Source organism: Eucalyptus grandis, chromosome 8, assembly GCF_016545825.1.
Source record: "Eucalyptus grandis isolate ANBG69807.140 chromosome 8, ASM1654582v1, whole genome shotgun sequence".
Taxonomy (NCBI): Eukaryota; Viridiplantae; Streptophyta; class Magnoliopsida; order Myrtales; family Myrtaceae; genus Eucalyptus; species Eucalyptus grandis.
The window spans coordinates 32,218,732-32,241,391 of record NC_052619.1 but is presented as its reverse complement, the minus strand read 5'-3'; the positions used below and the strand labels follow the sequence as shown (position 1 = coordinate 32,241,391).

The following is a 22,660-nucleotide window of genomic DNA, read 5'->3' as shown; positions in this document are numbered from 1 at the left end:
AAACCAAAGCTTCCAAGACTAATTTTGATATCGGCCCCATTTATTTTGTATGTGCTGTCACAGCCAAAAGATTATGCATTTACAGCGCAGTTATTAGATGAAAATTTGTAATTTAATTTCCATACCATGTGATCTCATACATACGCACATCATTCTAGCCTTTTTAATTACGAGTGACGATCATACATTCTGAAAATAAGTTTCCTTTCTCATGTAATTACTAATTATGAGTGCGGAAGGCAATTTTGCATATTCCCCACGCAATATTTGTTCTTGATTCGAAACGTTATATACTTCAGATATCTTTACCAAGATATTGCAAACAAATCACAAAGACGAGGCAATTAAAATAGATATAATCAGAAGCAAAAGACGGTTAATATATTCACTCCCAGAAAAACACGACACTTCCAAACTTATTCAAGTCGAACTGTGCAAGCAAATGCTCAACAATATCCATCAGCTTAGCTAACGAATATGACCGAAGGGTCGCAGCAACACTCGTCGATCAGGCAACAGCAACAGAGAGCCGCAAGACTGCAAATTAAATCAAGGAAAGAATATTCTTGATTAGAGAGAACAATGAGATCGCATGATAACCTTAATTAACAAAGAAGTGAATAGACGAAAACAAGGACTACCATCCTTCGAGAAACCCTGTCTCTCGCCGGGGCGGTGGAGCAGGTGCATACTGCGGAGGAGCCATGACCGGAGGACCTTGGTAGTATCCTTGAACCACACCCCCAACAAACCAATGATCAGAATAACCAAATCCTCGAGGCTTAAGTTGATGATATACATGTCAATGCAGGCTCATCGACCAATCGTGTGAAAATAGGTCCCGATCGCACAGAATACCGAGAAGGGCACCTCGTCGATGGCCTCAAAGACGAAACTTCTCAGGAAATTAATCAGGAGCATGCATGAAAAAGTACATAACAGAGAGAGAGAGAGAGAGAGTACCTTGAGCAGGGTAAGGGTAACCGTACTTGGGGTCCATCTCTCTTGAAAGAGAAAGTACCTTGAGGAGGAGGAAGAGTTGCTTGGAGCTCGAGATTTGCGGAGAACAGCAACGGAAGATGCGATGATTTTGCTTCTTCTTTGAGAGAGAGAGGAGAGATCGTATATATAAGTGAGCGTGGACAGAGCGGTCGTGTCGGAGGAGTTAGTTTCACACTGACGATGCGGACGGACCGAGCCCACCGAATTACATCGCGCGTGCATCGATCGATTCCCCCCCTACATAATGGCGATATTGCCCTTCCCGGCTTTATTTGGTAGGCATATATTTGCTGCCGTTTTTCGATTAGGTCGACGGAGATGTGGGCACAAATTGAAAAGTGGAGAAAAAAGGGATCGTAAGCGAAAAGAATCTTTAGTATACTAGTGAAGAATATTGTAATTTTATAATGTATTGATTACTCAAGAGGAGATATCAAGTTAAAAACTGCAAAATCTCATTTTTCTTTTTCTGTTTTTCTTTTTTCATTTCTTTTTTCCCCTCCTCCCCCATTCCTCTTGCTCTAGCGACCAACCAAAGGGGAAGGATAGTCGCAGGACTAACACGGCCGGCCATTGGTGGTCTCACCTTGCCACTTGCTCCAGCAATCGACCAAAGGGGAGGGACGGTTGCCGAACTAACACAGCCAGCTGGTGGTGATCTCACCTTGCCATCACTAGGCAATGGCAAGCTCGCCCTTGCCATCACTAGGCAAGGGTGAGGCAAGCGTCACTAGATGTGGGCAAGGCTGACCTCGCCCAACAATGGAGAGGTGAGCCCTCACTCAATCTGGGTGAGGCTAAGCTCACCGATCTAGTAGTGAGGCTCACCCTCGCTAGATCCAATGGGGCTCACCTCGCCAATGGCTAGGCAAGCTTGCCCTTACCCAACAACGGCGCGGCGAGCTTGCCACTGCCTACTACATTAGTCCAGCCATCAACCCTCCCCTTTGGTTGGTTGCTGAAGCAAGAGGAAGGGAGAGAGAGAGAGAGAGAGAGAGAGAGAGAGGCCAAGCTCAGCGATCCACTAGGGAGGCTCACCTCGCTAGTGGCTGGGCAAGCTCCCCCTTATCCAACAACGGCCACTGCCTACTGCGTTAGTCTAGCCATCGGTCCTCCCCTGTTGGAGAGAGAGAGAGAGAGAGAGAGTATAAAATTTTGAAAAGATAAATTCTTATTAAAAAGCTGCCAAATAGATTGAATTAGCACAATTGCATAAAGCTTATGACTAAATTAGCCACACAAAAAAGGTTTAGCACTGATTAATAGATTGAGGACTTTTTTTGTAATTTTTCCGTTTAAAGCTGACCGGAAAATTGAATTGTTTCAAAATTAAGGACGTGCAGACCCCTTGAGTGTTATAACTTGGTACAAAGAGACATTTAAGTGCCATAACTTATGAAAGCAATACTTAAGTATCAAAATCGAGCAAAATGGATCACTTAGATGCCAATGGTCAAAATGCCTGACATGGCGATTTTTCAGCGAAGCAAGTGCAAAACGGCATCGTTTTGAGTGTACGACATGGTAAAAAAAATATATACAAATTAATTAAATTTAAAATTAAATTAAATTTATTTAAAATATTTAAAACTAAAATTTTAATGTAAAAAAATTTAAAAAAAAAGGGGGGTGGGGGGAGGTGGCTAAGAGAGCCAAAGAACGAGAGGGGGAGGGTCGGCCGGGATCGCGAGCCACGGCCGGGGGCCAGCAACCCCGACCGGAGATGAGGGCTCGCGAGCCTCGCCCAAATCCGACGAGGGTCGGCGGCCCTTGGCCCGACCGGCGAGGGTTCACGAGCCCTCGCCGCCCGATCCGCCGGGTCGCCGGCCCACGGCCAAGGCCCGGCGACCTTGGCGACCCTCCCTCCTCCGTCGCCAACCCTTCCCGATGGCGGGGAGGCGACGGCGGTGGGCTGAGGCTAAGCCCTCAGCCACCTCCCCCTTTTCTTTTCTTTTCTTTTTAAATTTTTTTTAATTATTTTTAATTTTTTAATATTAAAAAATTTTATTTTTAAACATTTTAAATAATTTAAATTTAGATTTAATTCATTTTTATATTTTTTTACCACGTCGGCACCAAAACAACGCCGTTTTGTATTATTTGGTCATGTTGGCATGCAAAACGATGTCGTTTTGTACTTATTTACGTCGGAAATTGCGCACGTCAACATTTTGGCTGAATTTTGACCGGAGTGGCACTTAAGCAATCCATTTCTTTTCGAATGTGGCACTTTCGTAAGTTATGGCACTTGAAGTAATTCTTTGCCCAAAATTAAGCATGCATGACAATGTTCTGAGTTACTAATTAATATTGCCTGTATCACTAACTTAGGCACGTGCTACATGTGTACGTGTAATGGGCTGGTTATGCATTGAAAGAAAGTATGTAATCAAAGCATTTATACAAAAAAGAAAGTGCTCATTCAATGTGTATCAAATATTATACAGGTAATTTTGAAAAGTTCAAAGTAAGATAAATGACTTTTTTAGCTTCATAAAATAAATATAGGTGCAGAGTATTGTTAATAAGTGTTTATAGAGAACTCGTTAATAAAACATTTCAGTTTCTCAAAACAGTAATTACACAGTTCAAAAGAAGAGTTAATAAGCGTTTGAAAACTGTAATATTCTTTATAAGTATTTTAATAAGCGTTTGTTAACAACTCCATATTATACGTGGGCCATCGCTGAAAAGATTGTCCTCATTACGGGTCCCGTTGGCAATTATAGACGTGACTTTTTCTTTGTATGGAAGAAGGTATAAAGCGTAATCAACATACCCGGAAACATACGCTCTCATCCAAATAGCTTACTGAGTCATTCTGAGTGTCTTGATCCGGGCTTTTTCTTTAATGACGACATCGATTCGACGTGAAAGAATTAGGTTTTTCTTTTCTTTTAGTCAAGACAACATAGATCCACTCATTTTATCGACAGCATTTCAGCGATTAAGACTAGGGTGAGCATCGGTCCAGGGTCAACCTTAGACCAACCCTGGACTGGCCCAACCCTACCGGTCCTAGTCCGGTTCCTAGGGAGATTGAGTCGGTCCTTGATCCTAGAAATTTTAGACCAGCACTGTACGGGTCAATCCTTGATCTTGAGAGTCCCAGGTCGATCCAATTCAAACCAACCCTGAATATATATAGTCATCCAATTGGCCTCAGCCAAACATTCCTGCTAACAACAACAATACAGACTGGGCACAAGAGCTAGCATTTGCAACATTTGCATCCACATCACATCAGTTGAACCAGATCCTCTCACTAAAAGACCTTGAAACACTTGAACAAAAGTATGACGAACATGTTCTAACAACAGTACACAGTTTAGATGACTCAGACTATGACTACAATACTCGTGACGGACGAGACTACTGAACAAGAACATTGTTCGTACAAGTTTACTGTAGCAAGTTAATGTTCATTTTTACTGTAACAATAGACTAGAGAAATCACTGTTCACTGTCAATGTTCATACCGTGCAAATAATTCCTTACCGAGATTTTCGAGAGCCTCTGTTTGTTTCAAGAGCCGTGAGCTTGGTCCTTGTTTGTGTGTAACCTCTTATTGCCTATAAAAGGCAAGGAGGATGTCTTTAAAATAAACGGCGTCAATAGTCATAATTTACGAATGAGGAAAATGTTTTTATAAGGAATGTCCAAAAATGTATAAACAACTCATTATGGCATTCTAGTATTCGTTCTCTTCTATCTTATTTGTCATCTTAGTCTTCCATTTGTCAAAATCGAAGAAAACAACTTCTCTGCTCACCACTCGACACTTGCCTCGCTTGCTTTGGGTCGCTCGTCGCTCGTCGCTCGATACTCACTTGGCTTGTTACTTCCCGCTCAACATTGGATGCTTATTCTGTTCGATGCTCACCCCATTTAACCATCATCGCTTGCCTTGCTTAACTAACCTCGCTCATCATCGAACCCATTGGGTCGGTACTGTCCTCGATTACCCTTTCAAGGAATACAAAAAATGAAATAAAAAATTATTGATTAGTCTTAGATTGACCTTGAAACTAGATCGAACTCATTGAGTCAGTCCGGTCCTCAATCTTTTTTTTTTAAGGAGTACAAAAAATGAAATAAAAAATTATTGATTGGTCCCAGGTTGACCCTGGAACCGAACCGAACCCATTGGGTCAATTCGGTCCTCGGTCCCAAGCTCAATAGGATCGATTCTCAGTCCAAAAAATTGAGAACCAGAACTGTGCAGGTTGGTCCTAGGGTTAGGGGGTGGACCAACCCAACCCGGACCATGCTCACCCCTAATTGAGACCAGTACATTGAGACCGGTACAGACCCTAATTTGCAGCATCTAATATAACCTTAGCCCTTCTCTCATAGTGCATGAAAATCTTATGGTCTAACTTGAAACTCCAATCGATACCAAAGAACTATCAAAATATCCTTCAAAATTGGCAAAAGTACCAAAAAAAGTTATAAAAATATTATACTGATACCAATACAATTCATACTTTTTAGATCAAAAGAGCTATTAATGTGGGATAGCATACCTCCCACAAATTCTGCTTTCATTGATTCCATTTCTACCTCAAGGGTCAGCCATAGAGATAGCAGGCTTATAGGACACTAGTGTTTCTAGCCCAAAGGTTAAAGTATTTTCACAAAAAAGTTGAAATTTTCGTATATTTTTTAATAATTTTTTTCCTTTTCTTTTTCTTTCTGCTAGTCACGTGGCATGGCAAGTGGGGTTTGGCCTCGCTTGCCTAGTCTACCACAAGCCAAGCCGTACCTAGACAAGGACAAGTGCCAACAATGCCCCCCTCATAAGATCTAGCGAGGCCAACCATTGCCCAAGTTAGGATAGCCTCGCCAAGTGTCGCCTGATTGAGGGTGAGGCCCGACAAGCCTCACCTTGGCCTGGGCAAGTGCGAGGCCTGGCCAAACGCGAGGTTGTTCGGCTTTCAAGCAAAATCGGTTGAGAGAAGGCTTTTGGGGTAGTGGGTATTGGTTTAATCGGTGTTTTGCTACAGAGGAAAGAGAAATGGTCATTTGGATATAAGTAAGTCCTTAAAAGACTCTGACCACTAGGAAAGTCTGGGTAGAGGCCCGGGTCCGGGGTCTCGATAAAAATATACCGGCCCCATTGGTTCTCCCATCCACACCCCCTTTATAGGGGTAGGAGAACCAGCCTGGATCCCCGTGAAGCCTTCCTGACTGAAACACACCGGCGTGGTTCAGGGAAACGTGTGGTTGTTCGACTTTCAAGCAAAATCGGTTGAGAGAAGGCTTTTGGGGTAGTGGGTATTGGTTTAATTGGTGTTTTGCTACAGAGGAAAGAGAAATGGTCATTCAAGCGCACTTGTACCCTGGGAATAACACTGGCGTTGGATTGTCAACGTGGGGCTCTTCTCAAGGTTCTGCTGTTTGGGCCATCAATAAAGGTTGTGGATAGGACGATGGCTTTTCTAGGATGAAACAGAGAGCAGCAGTAGCAATTGCAACTGGAGTTCTTACAGCAGCAGCTGCAGAATCATGATCAGACTAGCTTTGGAACAAGGCTGACACTCGCCCAGGTCTAGGCACGGCTCAGGGCCGCCCAGGCGGAGGGGCCGTGCCCGCCCAGGCAAGGCCTGGCAAGGCCACCCCTTGCCCAAGCAAGGGGGACCTCGCTAGCCAGTGACCAGCACCAGCCAGAGGCAAAAAGAGAAGACAAAGAGAAAAAAAAAAGAAAAAAATATTAAAAAAATTACTACAGACCTGTTGTGCCACATGTAGGATGGCCGGCCAAATGAATTGAATTGATGCTGATATGAAAAAATTTATGACTAAATTGATCAAGTTAAGACTTAGAACTAAATTGATACTAATGTAATAAATATTGAACATTTTTTAGTACTTTTCCCTTTAAAATATGATTAACAGCTTGGGTAATTATGAAGCTTCTCCTTCCTCATCCGGGTAACGAAACCCTAATCGATCTTTTGGCTCCCGAATAGAGAGTGATTGCAGAGGCACGCCGTGGACAGATCTTTTGGGAAGGACGGCTGTTGGATTTCATGGTAGGAAAAGGGTTTAAGAAAAGCCTTCAAAAGGGATGACCAAAGTGATAAAAAGTTCGAGGATAAAGGCGAGGACTTTCGTTTACGTTCGCAGGTCATGGGCATGGACAGATGTAATCCTAATAATCCCAAGAATATATGCCTTTTTTGTATACCTTTAGTTAAAGGGATAAGTATGCGCAATTATTTATTATAGGCAAGTCATAATTGTACAGTCAATTTGCGGCAAAAAAGCAAGAATAATATTTGCAAAAAATAATTTCTGAAATGTGAATGGAACTTTTTTTTTTTTTGGACAGAAAAATGTGAATGGAACTTCAAAACGAGTTATTCTTCTCCTTTCCGAAAGAAAAAGAAATATTCTCCTCTTAGAAAATGCAAGTAGTTTCTCGCCAAATTCTCCACAAAAAATATTCCCGAAAGTAGGTTGATTCCTTATGTTTTCCTAAGAATGATAAACTAGGAACATATCCTAGAGATTCGGTAAGACTATCTTCAGAGATAGGTGCTAAGTGCATATAAAATGTCTAATTAATCTCACCTTTTGTCGAACTAGACATCTGTACGGCATTACACACGTCCAAGCAATCTAAAATTCCATTACAAAGGTTTTTTTTTTTTTTTTTTTTTTATGGCAGCGTCACTACCACGATTTGGGGACGAGGGGCTGCGAGAAGAAAGTTTGGTCGGAAAAATGGCTTAAAAAAATATTAAGAATTTTTCCATTCTTGCCTCTTCTCAAGATTCTCAAATTGTCAAAAAAAATAATAATAATAATAAGTAGGATTAATTACAATTTTTGACCAAAAAAAAAAATTACAATTTTATGTCAGATTATTTGTCATCCATAATTGATTTTTTTTTTTTTATCTGCTTCCTTTTTCCATCTTTGTCTATTTCTATTTTCGATTCCTTTTATTTGCATTTTTCAGAGATTGCCTACCCAAGCGTTGGTCAGGTGCTCCAATTTCAATAACATGGTAAGTCCCTATGTGGCAGGAGAGTATAAAATTTGAAGATTACAGCGAGTCCAGGTGTTGTTTATCGTCTCTATAAGGGTAAGGTGAACAAATTCTCAACTTGAAATTGGGAATCATAATGGATAGAGCCGATTCCCAATTTATGGAAATAGGAATCAATCCTATCCACCTGACAATTCGACCGGACTAGAGACAACAGTGCAGAATTTTTATTTTTGTTTCCTCTACTAAAATTCCTGAAAATATGTGGGCAGTCATTTGTTCATTTTTCGTCTGAAAGCGGAAAGAAAAGCAATACGCTATTATACTGATGCGGATGCGCTACTGCCCAGTTGCAGGATGAGTTAACTGGCTCAGCAGTTCATCATAGTTCATAGCCAAAACAAAAACCATCTCAGCATCGAGCAGAGAAGTTCTTCGGTGGTAATTGTCATGCCACCATTTGCATTGCTTCAAAATTCCCTATCCGCGCCTCCGGACCGCAAGGTTGGTCGGTTCGAAAGCATGCCCTCGCCCACGAAGTAGATTAAATCTAACCCGTGCAAGGATGGATGCAAGAGAGTTTACTTCCAGAATATACACAAAGGCTGTGTTTGGTGAACCAGAAAAAACTCTGGATGGATAACTTTATCCTATCCGGTGTTTGGAACGACATGAAATCCGGATACGACCGGATATAGCCGGATAAAAAAAATTCCACCTAAGGGGTGGAATAGATCCAGATAGGATATGTAAAATTTAGAAAAAAAATAAAAAAAAAAAAATAAATTTTAGAACATTGACAGGAAAGCTTGTGCTATCCTGCAACTTTTGCCCTCTCTTCCCGTCATCTCTCTCCCTCTTCTTCTTCGACTTGTTTCTGCTCTGTTCACCTTCACCACTCACCCACCACCACATGAAGACAAGAAAGCTTCTACTATTCTGCTCTGTTTCTACTTCACTCTGAATGGTGATCAAGGTTTTGATTTTGGTCTGGATTTTTCACCCCTACCAAAAAGAAGTTGGGGAGAATCCACTATACATGGGAGACCCTTCTTGTTAGTGTCTTTAATTCCACTTTTTTTTATTTTTCTCTCTGTCTTATTTTCACTATTCTTATCACGCCCTTCAAAATTTTGGTTGCAAATTGACATATTGACTTGCTAAAGATGTAATTACCATCAATGAAGATCGGCATCAATGGATTTAGAGATGAAGAGACCTCCTCTCATGGTAGCCCCCACATGAGGTGATTTTGCTCGCTGAATGGGCTACGGGAGAGAGGAGCTTCCTCCTGTCATTAGCGAAACAGTGAAGGCCCGAAGATTGGAGAAGGAACAAGAGAGTTATCTGGAAGATTTTTAAAGATTTTCAAAAATATTCCATCCAATTACACCAAATACAGGATAGGATTTTTAATCCTACAATCCACAGGATATTGAAAGGATTTCAAATCCTACCTTATCCTATCCTATCCCAATTCAAATCCAGACAACCAAAAGCAACTAAAGAATTCGCCTAAGCAACAAGCGCATGAGGCAATATGCACCATCTGCCCAAGAAAAATGATTATTTGTACATGTTGTACAAAAATGAATTCCACAATCGCTAGTTCAATTCAACCGACACGATATGCTCCAGATCCCCCAGCATCAAGACATGCCCGCCCCCGACCAACGTCCTTCTGCCACTCTCATTTACAACGCTAAAATGGTCACAAGGATCTACCAAAATGCTTGTCTCAATAGATCTATTTGGAAAAGTATGCACGCGGTCGAATCCAATAAGTTGTTTCTGTGGGGTGCCTCGAATTAGTCTTGGTGCTCTAGAGAATAGCATCACCACGTGGCTACCCTTCATATCACCGACGTTCGTCACGGATATCTGCACCCGGAATTTCAGCGAATCGCAGGATTCTTCGATCTCAGCAATGTCCAAGGAAGCCAGTCCTTCAGCCTCTCGGAGTACTCGGTTCCTGTAAGGATTAGCTCTGGAAGATTTTAGCAGAGTTAGCTTCACTGGTGCTGATTGGAACTTGTAATGGAAATCTGTGTAGCTTAAGCCATGTCCGTATCCGTAGACTCTATCGCCGGTGTAAAACCGGTATGTTCTTCCAGGATAACCTTGAGAAGGATCAGCCCGCATGTTCATATTATTCATCGGAACTTTGGTGAATGACTCCGTATACCATGTCACAGGCAGTCGACCACCTGAACAAAGTTTGTTGCATCAAAAATTCAAGCCCATATGTCCAAGATGCTAACACTAACAAGGGATCAAATGCAAATTCACTTCTATATATAAATCTATAGAAGAAACCGAGCCAGTAACACTTTGCTTCTACATGATTTTAGGTAGAAGAAAGAGATTCACTGGGGAAAAGAGGAGATCCAAAACTGGACTCAGCCATTGATGATGTTTATGTCCAATTAATTGCTATGCACATGAGGGGCCTCCTTGCTTTCAAGGGATCATGCAAAATAAAGGGAAAATGGATTGTACGATGCTCAAGCTATTCATCTTCAGAAAAGCACAGAGCTTCTCTCTAATTAGTTGTTATACAAAACAACAAACCTGGATTGACATCACCAAAAATGATTTCTGCAAGCGCTTTCCCACCAGCTTCGCCAGGGTATCCAATCCAAAGGATGCTCGCAATTCGTGGGTCATTTTGAGCGAATGAAACATCAAGGGGCCCGCCACCAGTCAGAACAAGGACTATAGGGTTTTTACTTGTGGCAGCAATTGAAGACACAAGATCCATCTGTTGTCCAGGTAAGAGAAGACTGACTCGATCTAGGTCTTCTGTCTCTTGGGTCAAGTCCAAGCCCACAACAACAATAACATAGTCGGCCTTCTTTGCAGCCAGAACTGCTTCATGAAATGCATCGCTTGCATTACATGGGATGTCTTGGCAACCAGCTGCATGAGATGTCATCTGTACATAGGCTTGAAGTTCCTCGAACAGGCTTTTTTGCCTGCAAGGGATTCCTGCGAAAGGAATAAGATGTAACAATTCAGACAGTCATAGATGTAGTGGTAGGAAATACAACAATCTAGAGGAGAAGTACAGAGAACAACTATCAAGGACATAGGGTAGAATCAGACAAGCAACTTAAGTAAGTGCACATCAACAAACCTGTGTAAGAGCCCAGCATATTGCTTATGTTCCTAGCATGTGGACCAATAACGGCCAAGGAAGAAACAACATCCTCGCGGAAAGGCAGGAATTTGTTTTCATTCTTTAGGAGAACTATTCCCTGCCTCGCAGCTTCTAATGCTAGCATCCTATGCTCAGATTTACAAACATCTTTAGGTCCCAATCTTCCAAATTGTCCTTTCCTGGGGTCCCCATCAAAAATGCCAAGACGCAATTGGACTGAAAAGAGATTGAGAAGAGCTCTATCTATGTCTTCTTCCCCCACCTTCCCTTGCTCAACTGCAGACTCAGTATTTCGAACCAAAAATGATCCGCAATTTATATCCATGCCTGCAAACACAATTCCATTGCCATGGCTTAGATAACATGGAATATCTAACACATTAATTCAAAAATCAAAAATCTATGCTGATATTTTAGCTATTAGGTTCTTAAGAGTAGTGGAAGGAGGCATAATAATGCCCTTTCAATTTTGCACACAAGGAGCTTCCCTCCCTTTTTCTTTCTTATTATATATCAAAGGAAGGTCTTGACATTTGGTTTTCACTCCCTTTTCATTCTTACATTATTTCTCTCTGTAACAACGGAAAAAAAAGATTCCCATATCAATCTGTCACTGATTCCATCCCAATATTCTTTATATATTGAACAGCATGTCATGAGAGTCTGTAACTGTATGTCATGAGCACTTCATGAAGTAGCAAATGGTTTCGTGTGGATAATTTCATAGACCCTGAGCCTTGGTTCATCATGTATAACACAATCATACATACATATATATATATATACTTCATCTTGTGACTTGGGCTTTGGTTTCACATGTGGATCACACACATGATTTATTAATAATCAAGGGAGGTAATGCAAGCATACAAAACTGTGTGGATATGTAATGAAAAGAAGCAGAAACAAACAGAAGACAAAATAAATAAATAAAATAAATAACCTGCTTTGAGAGCATCAGCAACAGCGTCTTCACGCGTCTTCACAAAATGTTGGTACTCAAAAATAGTGGCGACCGCATCACAGTCTGAGGTGATGTATCTGAACTTAATACGAGCAAAGGGTTTACATAATAAGCCCAAAGCATCAGTAATCGACCTGAAAGAGCTGAATGATCTTACCCTTTAAAGCCCCAATCAACTCTAGCTTTCTGTAAGAGATCTTGCATAGCACATGCAGGCACCCCATTGACTTCGTTGTAGGCGCACATTAAGCAGCTTGCTTTCCCTTGTTGAATGCAACTCTGAAATGGAGGCTGAAATGTGTCTTGCAGGTCCTGCTGTGTGACCTACAAAGGGAAATGGATTAAGCTAGACATCCACATTGACACAGACAAAGTGAGGTAATACATTCTTACAATACAACTAAGTTTTCTGGATTAAGAGCTAACTCCTTCATAGTAGACAAGCCTAGTGAAGGATTCATTTGGTCTCATTCATTTGACCGTAATTATTCATTTTGTCTTCCAAGTGAAGAGAAACCACATTAGTGAAAAGTAACTGTGTGCTTGAGGACACATGACCTCTTCCCGCATCGTTTGGCATGAGGCACCTATGGAAGCTCACTAGAGCACAGTAGAATAGGCCAACAGACAATGGTTAAGATAAGAAAACAAGGAGGACTAAAATTATTTTAATACTTTGGTAACTTCTTTTAATAGAATAAGATTTATTTAAAACGTTTACAACAATCAATCCCAGTCACCAATGAATGTATGTCATCATCTCAATATAAAGTTTTCATGATAAGAGTGACAATTAGAAGCCCAAAGCTAAAGCTAGCATTATATTCAGAAGGTCCCCGTTAATGAGAGATCTTCAAATGCAACCCAAGCAATAACGAAACATCCAAGTGTTATGAACTTCCTTATTTCACTACTGTATGTAACCACGAAGAAAGCAGAGCGAGCAAGCACAAAGAACGATTCCCCACTGTTTCGCTCAAGAGCCATTGCATTCATCACGAAGATCAATTTCTATATATAGCATTTCATTGCCCTCTGATCATTTGAAAAGGTTAACAAAACAAGAAAAGAAAAGAACAAAGATGGGAGATTCACCACAGCATTGAAGTTGTATCGGGTCAAATCGTGCCACTTCTCCAAGTCGTATGCAGTGAAATGCTTGCAGCACGCCGAGAGCATCAACCCATCATCCTCTTCCTCGCTCCCTCCACGACCGCCCTGAATTCACCAAGTTCGTCACGCAATTTACGGCAAACATTCATGCTAAACATGCTCAAAGATCGATTTGTTTTCAATTAAGTAGAGCTAATCTGCGAAGAAAATCGGCATCCCAACCCCCCACCTGAAACCCCTCGACGAACTCGACCGCGAAGGCCGAGGCGACCATCGGGTCCTCCCCGGGCGTCTCCTGGCCCCTGCCCCACCTGGGGTCCCTGAAGATGTTGATGTTGGGCGCCCAGAAGGTCAACCCGCTCTGCCCCACGTTGTACATGGCCCGCGCCTCCGTCGCGATGGCCGACCCGACGGCGGACCAGAGCGTGCGGTTGAAGGCGGCCGCCATGAGGAGGACCTGGGGGAAGGTCGTGGCGGACCCGACGGGGCCGGCGGCGAAGGAGACGCCGGGGCCGTTGGTGGCGATGCCGTGGAGGGACTCGGACCACCACTCGTAGGCGGGGATGCCGAGGCGGGGGACGGCGGAGGCATTGTCGGAGAGCAGGCGGATCTTCTCCCGGAGGGTGAGGAGGGAGACGAGGGAGCGGGCGCGGGCGGGGGCGGGGAAGGAGGCGTTGCAGAACGGGTGGCGATGGAAGCGCGGCGGCTTGCAGGGGAACTCCGGCTGCGGGGGTGATGCTGGAGTGACGGGTTTGGTGAAGATGGAGAAGATGACGGTGAGGATGAAGAGGGAGAATTGGAGGGGAGGCATTGCCTTTGGGGATGTGGAAGGTTGAGCTTGAGCTTGAGCTTGAGCTTGCTTTTTTTTTTGGTTCTTTTGGATTCAGTCGATGATGAGAATCTTTTGGGTGTTGTTCATTATTTTATCTTGAGCAATGATGGTAGATATAGACTATAGTAAGATTAATTCCTGCAGTTTGTGCAGGAGTGATGTAAGAAGTTGCAAGTGGGTATTTGAATAATTGATTCCTCGTGGATATTTATTTATTGATGGGGAATATCGGGAAGTGATCCCGAACTTTAAATATATTTAACGTGGTTATTAAATTTTAATTTGATGTGTATTTTTAATTAATTTAATATAATTCCTAGATTTTTTTTATACATTCTCAAGTTAATTCATAAAATGTATTAAATGTAGCAAAAAAATAGATTGAACCAGTACCAAAAAGTCTAAAAGTAATATAAAATAAGTAAAGTTCTGATATAATGATGCACATTAGGGTAAAGTTCAATCATTATAAATTTCAGGATTATATTGCAAATTTGACTAGAGTTTGAAATCATTTGTTGTTGTTCACCCTTTACAGTCCGTCGAATGCGTGAGGGTTCAACGTTTTAGAAAATTATTTATTTATGTTGTCCCTTCTAAGCCATGTAGTTGGTGTTTTGTTTGGGGCCATTCCGAGATGGGAGACCGGTTGGTGAGTTGTATTAATCATTGATTGTTGGTTAAGCATGTGATTGGAGGGATGGAAAATTATTTTGGACGGTTTTTTGGACGTACCTTGGGCTTTTGTTGCTTCATATGTATATGCTTTTGTGACTAAAAAATGGAGGTTTGGGCTTTTGTTGCTTTTTATGTGTGTGCTATTGTGATTAAAAATGAATAATTTTAGAGGAAGCAAATCATGGGATTGGTGTTATACTAGAAGTATTTAAAGTGAATTGACCATCTATATGAGATTTACAAAATATGGTGACAACCGACTTTTTTAAAGTACCCTATTGTCATTTATATATTTTTAAGTCATCGTTATCAATCTCGCAACATGCATGGGCTTTCAATTGAAATTTTTTTTCATAAAAGATTTTTATTGATACTTGTTTTGGGTTTATTTAATAATCTAGATATATTTTTAGGTTTCCCTAATTTTTACATTGGTTATGTAGAGCGATGTCAGATGGACAGTTAGCAAAATACCGAGAGATTGCATGTTTTTTCTTCAATATTCAGCAATCAGATAAGTACATCCATGTTGGTATCAAGGCATGAAAATTCCATCAAATTCAAACGGATAATTTTTAATTTCATTTAGACATAAACTTAAGACAAGTTGTTAACAATATTTTATGAGTGACAATGGTAATGAGAAGAGATTTTCTCTTGTCATGCGGAAGGCAATTGTCTCTATAAAATTGACAATATGAGTATTATTTCTCATTTTCGCGTTGAAATCCATCACATGAGATTCCATGAAAGTAATTAGCCATATACGGTGCACAGGCATTGAAGTCTTGAATTAGATTTGTTACATATAGGAGGCGACTAACCATCAACAAAATGACAACAAACAATTTCAACAAGAAAAAGAAGAAAGTGGGCAAATTAAATAGTGTGCAGTGACAATATGGACAAGGCTTTTTAATTCTAATCATCTAATTGCTCCCCTATTATCTTTGTCAATTGTCCTCCAAGCCATCCTCACCCATTGATGAGAGCTTCAAATACATCTCATCATTCCAAGGGTTGTGTTGGGATTGCACTTCTGCTAAAAATATTTGCTTAAAGCAAATAGCCTTTTTTTTTTTTTATCATAATTCAACAATATTTTATTATTAGCCCAAAACTAATAGATTACACAAGGATTCAATGTCCAAACATAAAATCAACAAGAGAGAATGAATGGGATTAACAATCTAGTTTGTCGAGAGAGAACCAACTCGGCATGCCTTAGCTACCCAATTGGCAGCCTAATTATATTCTCTCAGTTCAAAGCAAAGGTTAATTTCTTTAAGCTAGCCCAGCAAAGCAATGCAATCATTGATGATAGAGCATGCGGCCCATGGTGCTTCGACCTAACCCAAGATGCGGTCCACCACCGATAAGCTATCAGAAGATAGGACTATGCACAGATCAGTTGATACGTTCATGCATAGATTAAATGAAAGACCTCATTCACTTCGTGCATCCCTCTTTTCTTTCAACAAGTTCAACGCCTCCCGAATAGTTAGGGTTTTGGCCTTTGGCCATAAGCGTGGATGGGGCAGAGATTCATTTCGCGAATCCATTGAGGAGGACTCCATCTTGGTTTTGCTTACTCCTGCTGCCAATTCCTTTAAACCCAATATGCTCCATGTGATGTTCACACTGATTTTGCAAAAAAAAAAAAATAGTTTGGCAAGCTACCTTGCATTGCTGCTAAGGACTTCTCATCTGCTTGTGCTCCTACCAAGGATCTCTCATCTGCTCAATTTGTGTTGTCTCTCCCCTATTTCACATGTAGTTGTGTCGAAAATATGGTTTCTTCAAATATTAAGCTTGAGTTTGGGTCTTTTGCTCTTAAGATCCAGTTGTTCTAAGCTTTCCATACCCTCCAAATAGCTTCAACAAACTTTGCTTTGGCTTGTAAGCTTTTCCTTGTAGTAAAATTCTCCCGTACCTATTTATCCATCCAATTACTGATATTTGGAGATGTGTCGGCTACGATTCTATGATTTGACTATACCGCCTTTGTCTAGGGATAGAGGATAAATATGTTCTCAATAGATTCCGAAGCTTGACCGCAGAATGAGCACTCTTATTCAGGTAAAATTTTCCACTTGTGTAGGTTTTCTTTCATAGGTAAAGCATTGTTGCACGCACTCCATATGAAAAATCTAACTTTAAGGTAGGTTTTGAGTTTTCAGATTTCAGTCCATAGTTTATTAGGAGGTTGATATGATGAGGATGGTTGATTTACCATTTGAAGTCTTTCAAAATCTCAAAGCTTGTTGTACCCACTCCTTACCGTGTAAGCGCTTAAATGGTTTGTTGTCCATATCATCTCATCCGACCCACGTGTTAGGCTTAGAGGCACAGCTGAGATTTCCTTAGCAATTCTTTCATTGAAAGTCCCCTGTAGTAGTTGGATTTTCCATTCCTTATTAGTTTGATTAATTTCTTAGTAATTTTTGTTTGCTAGACCACCTATCTTACCTAAAATTAGCCATCTATCCTCTTTAATTCTGATCTGCCACCCCCAACCTCTTATTTTATCTCTTGCTCAATTATTTTTCTTCCTATTAGTAAGCTTTGCCACCCCTATGAGGGTTGAGGGCCTTTGTTGGCTATCAAAAAATCACTTCTAAGAAAATAAATTCCTATCAACATACTACTCCCTATGGTATTTTGGTCTTGTATAATTCTCCAAGTTTGCTTCCCCAATGTTGCTTTATTAAAATCAACTAAGTCTCTAAAGTCTAGCCTCCCGCAATCTTTCCTTATTTTTAAGATATCCCATCTTTTCCAATGGATACCCTTGCCCACGGCATTTGCTTCCACCTGAAAAATGATATTCTCTTTTTAATAGCCTTGCAAATTGATATAAAACTTTGAAGATCAACATGGCAAATTGGGGTAATACTTGAACTACTGTCTTGATCAGGATTTCTTTACCCGCCTTAAACATCGGCTTCTCTTTCCACCCTTCTAATCTCCTCTCAACTCTTGCTAAAATCCAGGAAAACATTGTTTCTTTATTTGTCCCGGTCTAAAGGTACTCCTAGATATTTACCTATTTTTTCAAAGATTGGCACTCGTAATTTAGTTGTTATATTCTATTTTAAGCCCTGAGGGCAATTCTTCTTAAAGAAAATTCCTAACTTGTTGAAATTGATGAACTGTCCCGATGCAAGCAATACTAGTTTAAGATGTTTCCTAAGTTCTAAGCCTCAATAATTGTACCATCCAGAAAAAAAAATATAGCATCGTCTACGAATAGAAAATGTGATAGTGTTGGATAATGTGGGTTCAATCGGATGCCCTTTAGGCTTTCATCTCTTATAGCTTTCAACAACAAGGAGGATAAGACATTTGCCATGAAAATGAATGAACAAGGAGAAAGTGGATTGCATTGTCTAATCCCTCTAGTTGGTTTGAAATAATCACACGACTCCCCATTTACTCAAACACTAAAGAATACCAAGGAAATACAAGTTCTAACCAAAGCAACCCATTTTTCACAAAATCTCATTTTCAACATGCAATCACATAGAAAGTCCAATTCAACCCTATTATAGGCCTTTTGCATATCCAATTTTAGGATCGTCTAAAATTTCTGCTTTCTTTTCCTCACTTTAAGCTAATGTAGCACTTCCTAGACAATAAAAATATTATCCTGAATTTGTCGCCCCCCAATGAAGGCTTTTTGTTCCCGAGATATAATTTCTAGAAGCTAAGGTTTCGATCTATTGGTCATAACCTTTGCAACGATTCTGTAATTAAAATTGCATAGACTAATAGGCCTATATTGAGTGATGCTTTTTGGATTTGAAACTTTTGGGATGAGAGTAATATGAGTCCTATTAAGTTTAGGATCAAGCATACCTTGGTTGAAGAAGTTATCTACCATGCTAAATATATCTTCATGAATTTCTGATAAGTTACTTTGGTAGAATGATCCATTAAGTCCGTCCGATGCCAGTGCCTTTGTTGTGCCCATTTGAAAAACTACAATTTTCACTTCTTCCCTTGTAACAGGCCCTATTGAAGCTTCATTCATCACCATAGTGATCACTTTTTAACATTAGTCTAACATCGGCTGATATTCTCTACTTTCCCACCATAATATACAGAGCTTGGTAGAAGCTTGATATATGTTGCTTAAAAATCAGGGATTCTTGACTCCAATTGTGATTGTCAATTTGAAGCATAGAAATTTCATTCCACTGTCTTCTCTATACTTTAGTTACATGGAAGTATTTCATGTTTTTGTCTCCCTATTTTATCAAGTTAATCTCGGATCTCATGCCCAATGCATTTTTTGTTGTCCCAATAAGCTTTGAATATGCTGGACTATTTGGCGATATTCCTCCAAGTTTTGACTTCCTTCAACCCCATCGATCAACTTGTGAGTCGTCTATGTAAAGATTGGATTTTATGAGGTGCGTCTCAAATTTTTTGCTACTCCATCACCTTAGTTCTTAAACTACCTTCTTTGTTTTGTCCATAATATCTAGTTGGCAATGTTCCTTAGCCCTCCAAGCTCTTTGAATCATTTTTTTACATTCTGGAATTTTTTGTCCATAAAGCTTCAAATCTAAACATCTTCTTTTTTCTCACCCCAACTGAATCAATTCGTAGAAAAATCGGACAATTATCTAAACCAATTGCTCGAAATGCACATGCCTCCGCATTAGGGAATGATACTCTCCAATTTAAGTTACAAAGTGCCCTATCAAGTCTTTTTTTTAACAAGCTCTACGCCTTCTCAATTATTAGTCCATATGTAAACACATCTCTTACTTTCTATATCCATCAATGAATAAGATTCAAAAAATCCCAGAATGCAACCATTCTATACCAATCCACTTCACATTTTCCAACTTTTTCCTACTAATATAAAACTTCATTGAAATCTTCGGTGCATAGCCATGGTAGACAATTTGAGACATGAATAGGCCATAAAGTTTTCCATAATTTTAACATTTCTTGGTAATTAGTAGATGCATGAAGAAAATAGATCTTCATGATGACTCCACTGTTAAGATCATTGCACCTAACATCAATGAGCTCTTTAGTACTTGTTTCCAAATCCACCTAAACCTCCTCATCCCATATCAGAGCCAATCCACCTCCAATCCCAACTGGATTAATTATAATTACATCTTTAAACTGAAGATGTTTTCTAGATCATTCTACGACATTTTCCTTATTCTTGATTTCCATAAGGAATATCAAGTTAGGCCTCTCTCGAGCCACGAAGGCTCAAAGATGCTAGACTGTTAAGGGATTGCCCAACCCTTGACAGTTTTAGCTCAAAAACTTTATGTATACCTTAGTGGCTCATTAGGGCTAGCCACTAAAGCCCGTTTGATAACCCCTTCCCACACATGGACTAAGGTATCTAGTAGGTTCTCTTCATCCAACAAGCTCACCGATATGCATCTCTTCTCATATGGAGTGAACCGTTTTTTTTTTTTTTTTTTTTTTTTTTTTTTGCTGCTAGTGTTTAAAGCCTTGTCTTTTCCTTCTTTGATTTATGTGCACTTTCATAACTTTCTGGTCAAAGGATGAGATAGTACCTGAGTTTGATGTGTTCTTTTTCCTTTCTTCAGGGCTACACACGCCTTCATTTTTTCATCATATACTATCATATTTGCTGCCAAATTGTAAACCACCATTGCCTTATTTAGCCTTGTTTGATCCTTTTGCTGGTCCATATCTTCCGAATGGATATGTGTTTTGGGTACAACTTACTCTTCCTCAAGGTTTGGATCTATTTTCCCATAAAAAGTCTTCCAAAATAGATTATTCTCTTTCACTTCAGCCTTCAACCATGAACCATATCTATCAGGTTTGTCTTGAGCTAATCATATCTCCTCATAAGGATATTTTGGACAAAAGTTGGTATAATGTCTGATACAACTGCATGAATAGCACAATTGAGGTAACCTCTCATATTTGAAATCAATCCACCACTTTCTACATCCCAGTTCAATTATCGTTCCTATTTTTGGTGGGCAATTTAAGTCTAGCTGAACTTTAACTCTCCCATTTTGGCGCGAACTGTTGTTCCTTGCTTCTATTCTAACCTCCTCTACTTTGCCTAGCTTTGTGGGAATATGTCGTATAGTATTTTTCTATAACCCAAGCTTGTGGAAGATCAAGAATATGCACCTAAAAAGCATATTGTTTAAATTCATAATAATGTTCAAGGACATTGGGATCACCTTCCTGTAGTACAAGAAGATTACTTGCAAAAGACCAAGAACCAATTTCCAGCACGCATTTCTTCTCCTCGACCGAATCAAATATGAATAAAAAATAGCCATGTTCAATAATCTTACATTTTACCAATTCTATTTTCCACACCTTCTTCATAGTAGCCAAAAATGCTTGAAAATTGACATTTGGTTTTGAGAAAAGTTTCCCATAGAGAATAAGTTCACTTTCCTTTTTTTCTTGAGATAAGTGCACTAGAAGTCTTAAAACTTATCACGAAAATGAATTTGAGTCCTAAAACTTGCAAAAAGTGCAAATAAGTCCTAAAACTTATCAAAATGTTTCATTTGAGTCATAAAATTGACGCCGTTAGCCTTTTCCGTTAAAAATGCTGACGTGGCATTTAAAATTAATTTTTATTTCCCACGTGGCTTTTTAATGATTTTTTATTAATTTAAAAAATAGATTTAAAAATAAAAAAAAAAATAGATTTATTGATTTTATCTTATTTTCAACAACAAAAAAAAAAAAAGAAAATTTATTTAAAAAGAAAATAGTTTAAAAAAAAATGGCAGCATGTTTGGAGGGGGCCAACAATCGTCGAGAGGGTCCGGCGACTAGTTGCGGGTGGCCGGCTCTCGCCCGGCCAGTGGCGAGACCTCACCAGCCCCAAGCGAGGGCCGAGAACCCTCGCCAAGCTCGGGCGAGGGTGCCCAGATCTAGGCATGCCGGCCCTTGCGAGGGGCCGATGGCTGTCACCTAGCCCGGGCGAGGTGTCGTTGGCCCTCGCAGGGGCCGGTGACCATCGCTCGGCCCAGGCGTCACCTCGTCGACCCTCACCGGCCTCAAGTGAGGGCCGACGCGCAGTCACCCAGCTGGGCAAGGCGTTGCCGGCCTTCACGGGGGTCGGCGACCGTCGCTCAGCTTGGGCGACGCCTCGTCGGCCCTTGCTCGGGCCGGGCGACGGCACCCTCACCCGAGCTTGGCGAGGGTCGCCGGCCTCGCCGGGGCCCGAGAGCCGCCAGGGGGGGCGACCCGCGGCGGCCCCTCCAAAGCGACAGTTGCCAACCCCTCCGGCGAGGCCGCCATTTTTTTTTCTTTTTTAAATAAATTTTCTTTTTTTTGTTGAAAATAAGATAAAATCAATAAATCTAATTTTTTTAGTTTTTAAATCTATTTTTAAAAAAATAATAATAAATCATTTTTAAAAAGCCACGTGGAAAATAAAAATTAATTTTAAATGCCACGTCAACATTATTAACAAAAAATGCTAACGGCATCGATTTTAGGACTCAAATGAAACATTTTGACAAGATTTAGGACTTATTTGCACTTTTTGCAAGTTTTAGGACTTCTGGTGCACTTATCCCTTTTTTCTTTGTGATATCCTCCTTCAACCACAATTCACCATGCTCTTGCAAAGAGCCATCATTCTAAAATGATTATCATGTGGGCCTTCCATTCTATGATAGATTTGCTATATTTACAATGTCGAAAGGAGTGCTGCTTCTAGAAAGTAAATCTGGTCAGCTTCCATATTTAGGAGTGAAGGGAGCCTTAACTAGGTTGTAGCCGCCTTGGACTGATTGTGCTATTGAGTGTCATCATGGTGTATTACAATGGGTTATGCCTAGATAGGTGAAATTGGTGAAAAGAAGGGGTAATCAACCTAGAAGATTATAAGTGGAGCTTGCATTCTGAAGTGCCCGTCCTCCTTAG

General features: G+C 40.4%; 2 protein-coding genes across 2 annotated transcripts; both read right to left on the bottom strand.

Moving 5' to 3' along the window:
* Positions 1-327: 327 nt before the first annotated feature.
* On the bottom strand, positions 328-1,260 carry LOC104414092. The gene is made up of 3 exons (XM_010025113.3): positions 964-1,260; positions 642-729; positions 328-537 (listed from the first exon to the last, which is right to left on the bottom strand). Exons 1-3 carry the CDS (start codon positions 1,222-1,224, stop codon positions 509-511), a joined length of 378 nt encoding a protein of 125 aa, XP_010023415.2. The 5' UTR covers positions 1,225-1,260; the 3' UTR covers positions 328-508.
* An 8,094-nt stretch (positions 1,261-9,354) lies between these two features.
* LOC104414091 (probable beta-D-xylosidase 6) lies at positions 9,355-14,150 on the bottom strand. The gene is made up of 7 exons (XM_010025112.3): positions 13,466-14,150; positions 13,219-13,341; positions 12,281-12,447; positions 12,103-12,200; positions 11,136-11,486; positions 10,571-10,987; positions 9,355-10,206 (listed from the first exon to the last, which is right to left on the bottom strand). The coding sequence occupies exons 1-7, from the start codon at positions 14,045-14,047 to the stop codon at positions 9,605-9,607; spliced, it is 2,340 nt and encodes a 779-aa protein (XP_010023414.2). The 5' UTR covers positions 14,048-14,150; the 3' UTR covers positions 9,355-9,604.
* Positions 14,151-22,660: the final 8,510 nt, after the last annotated feature.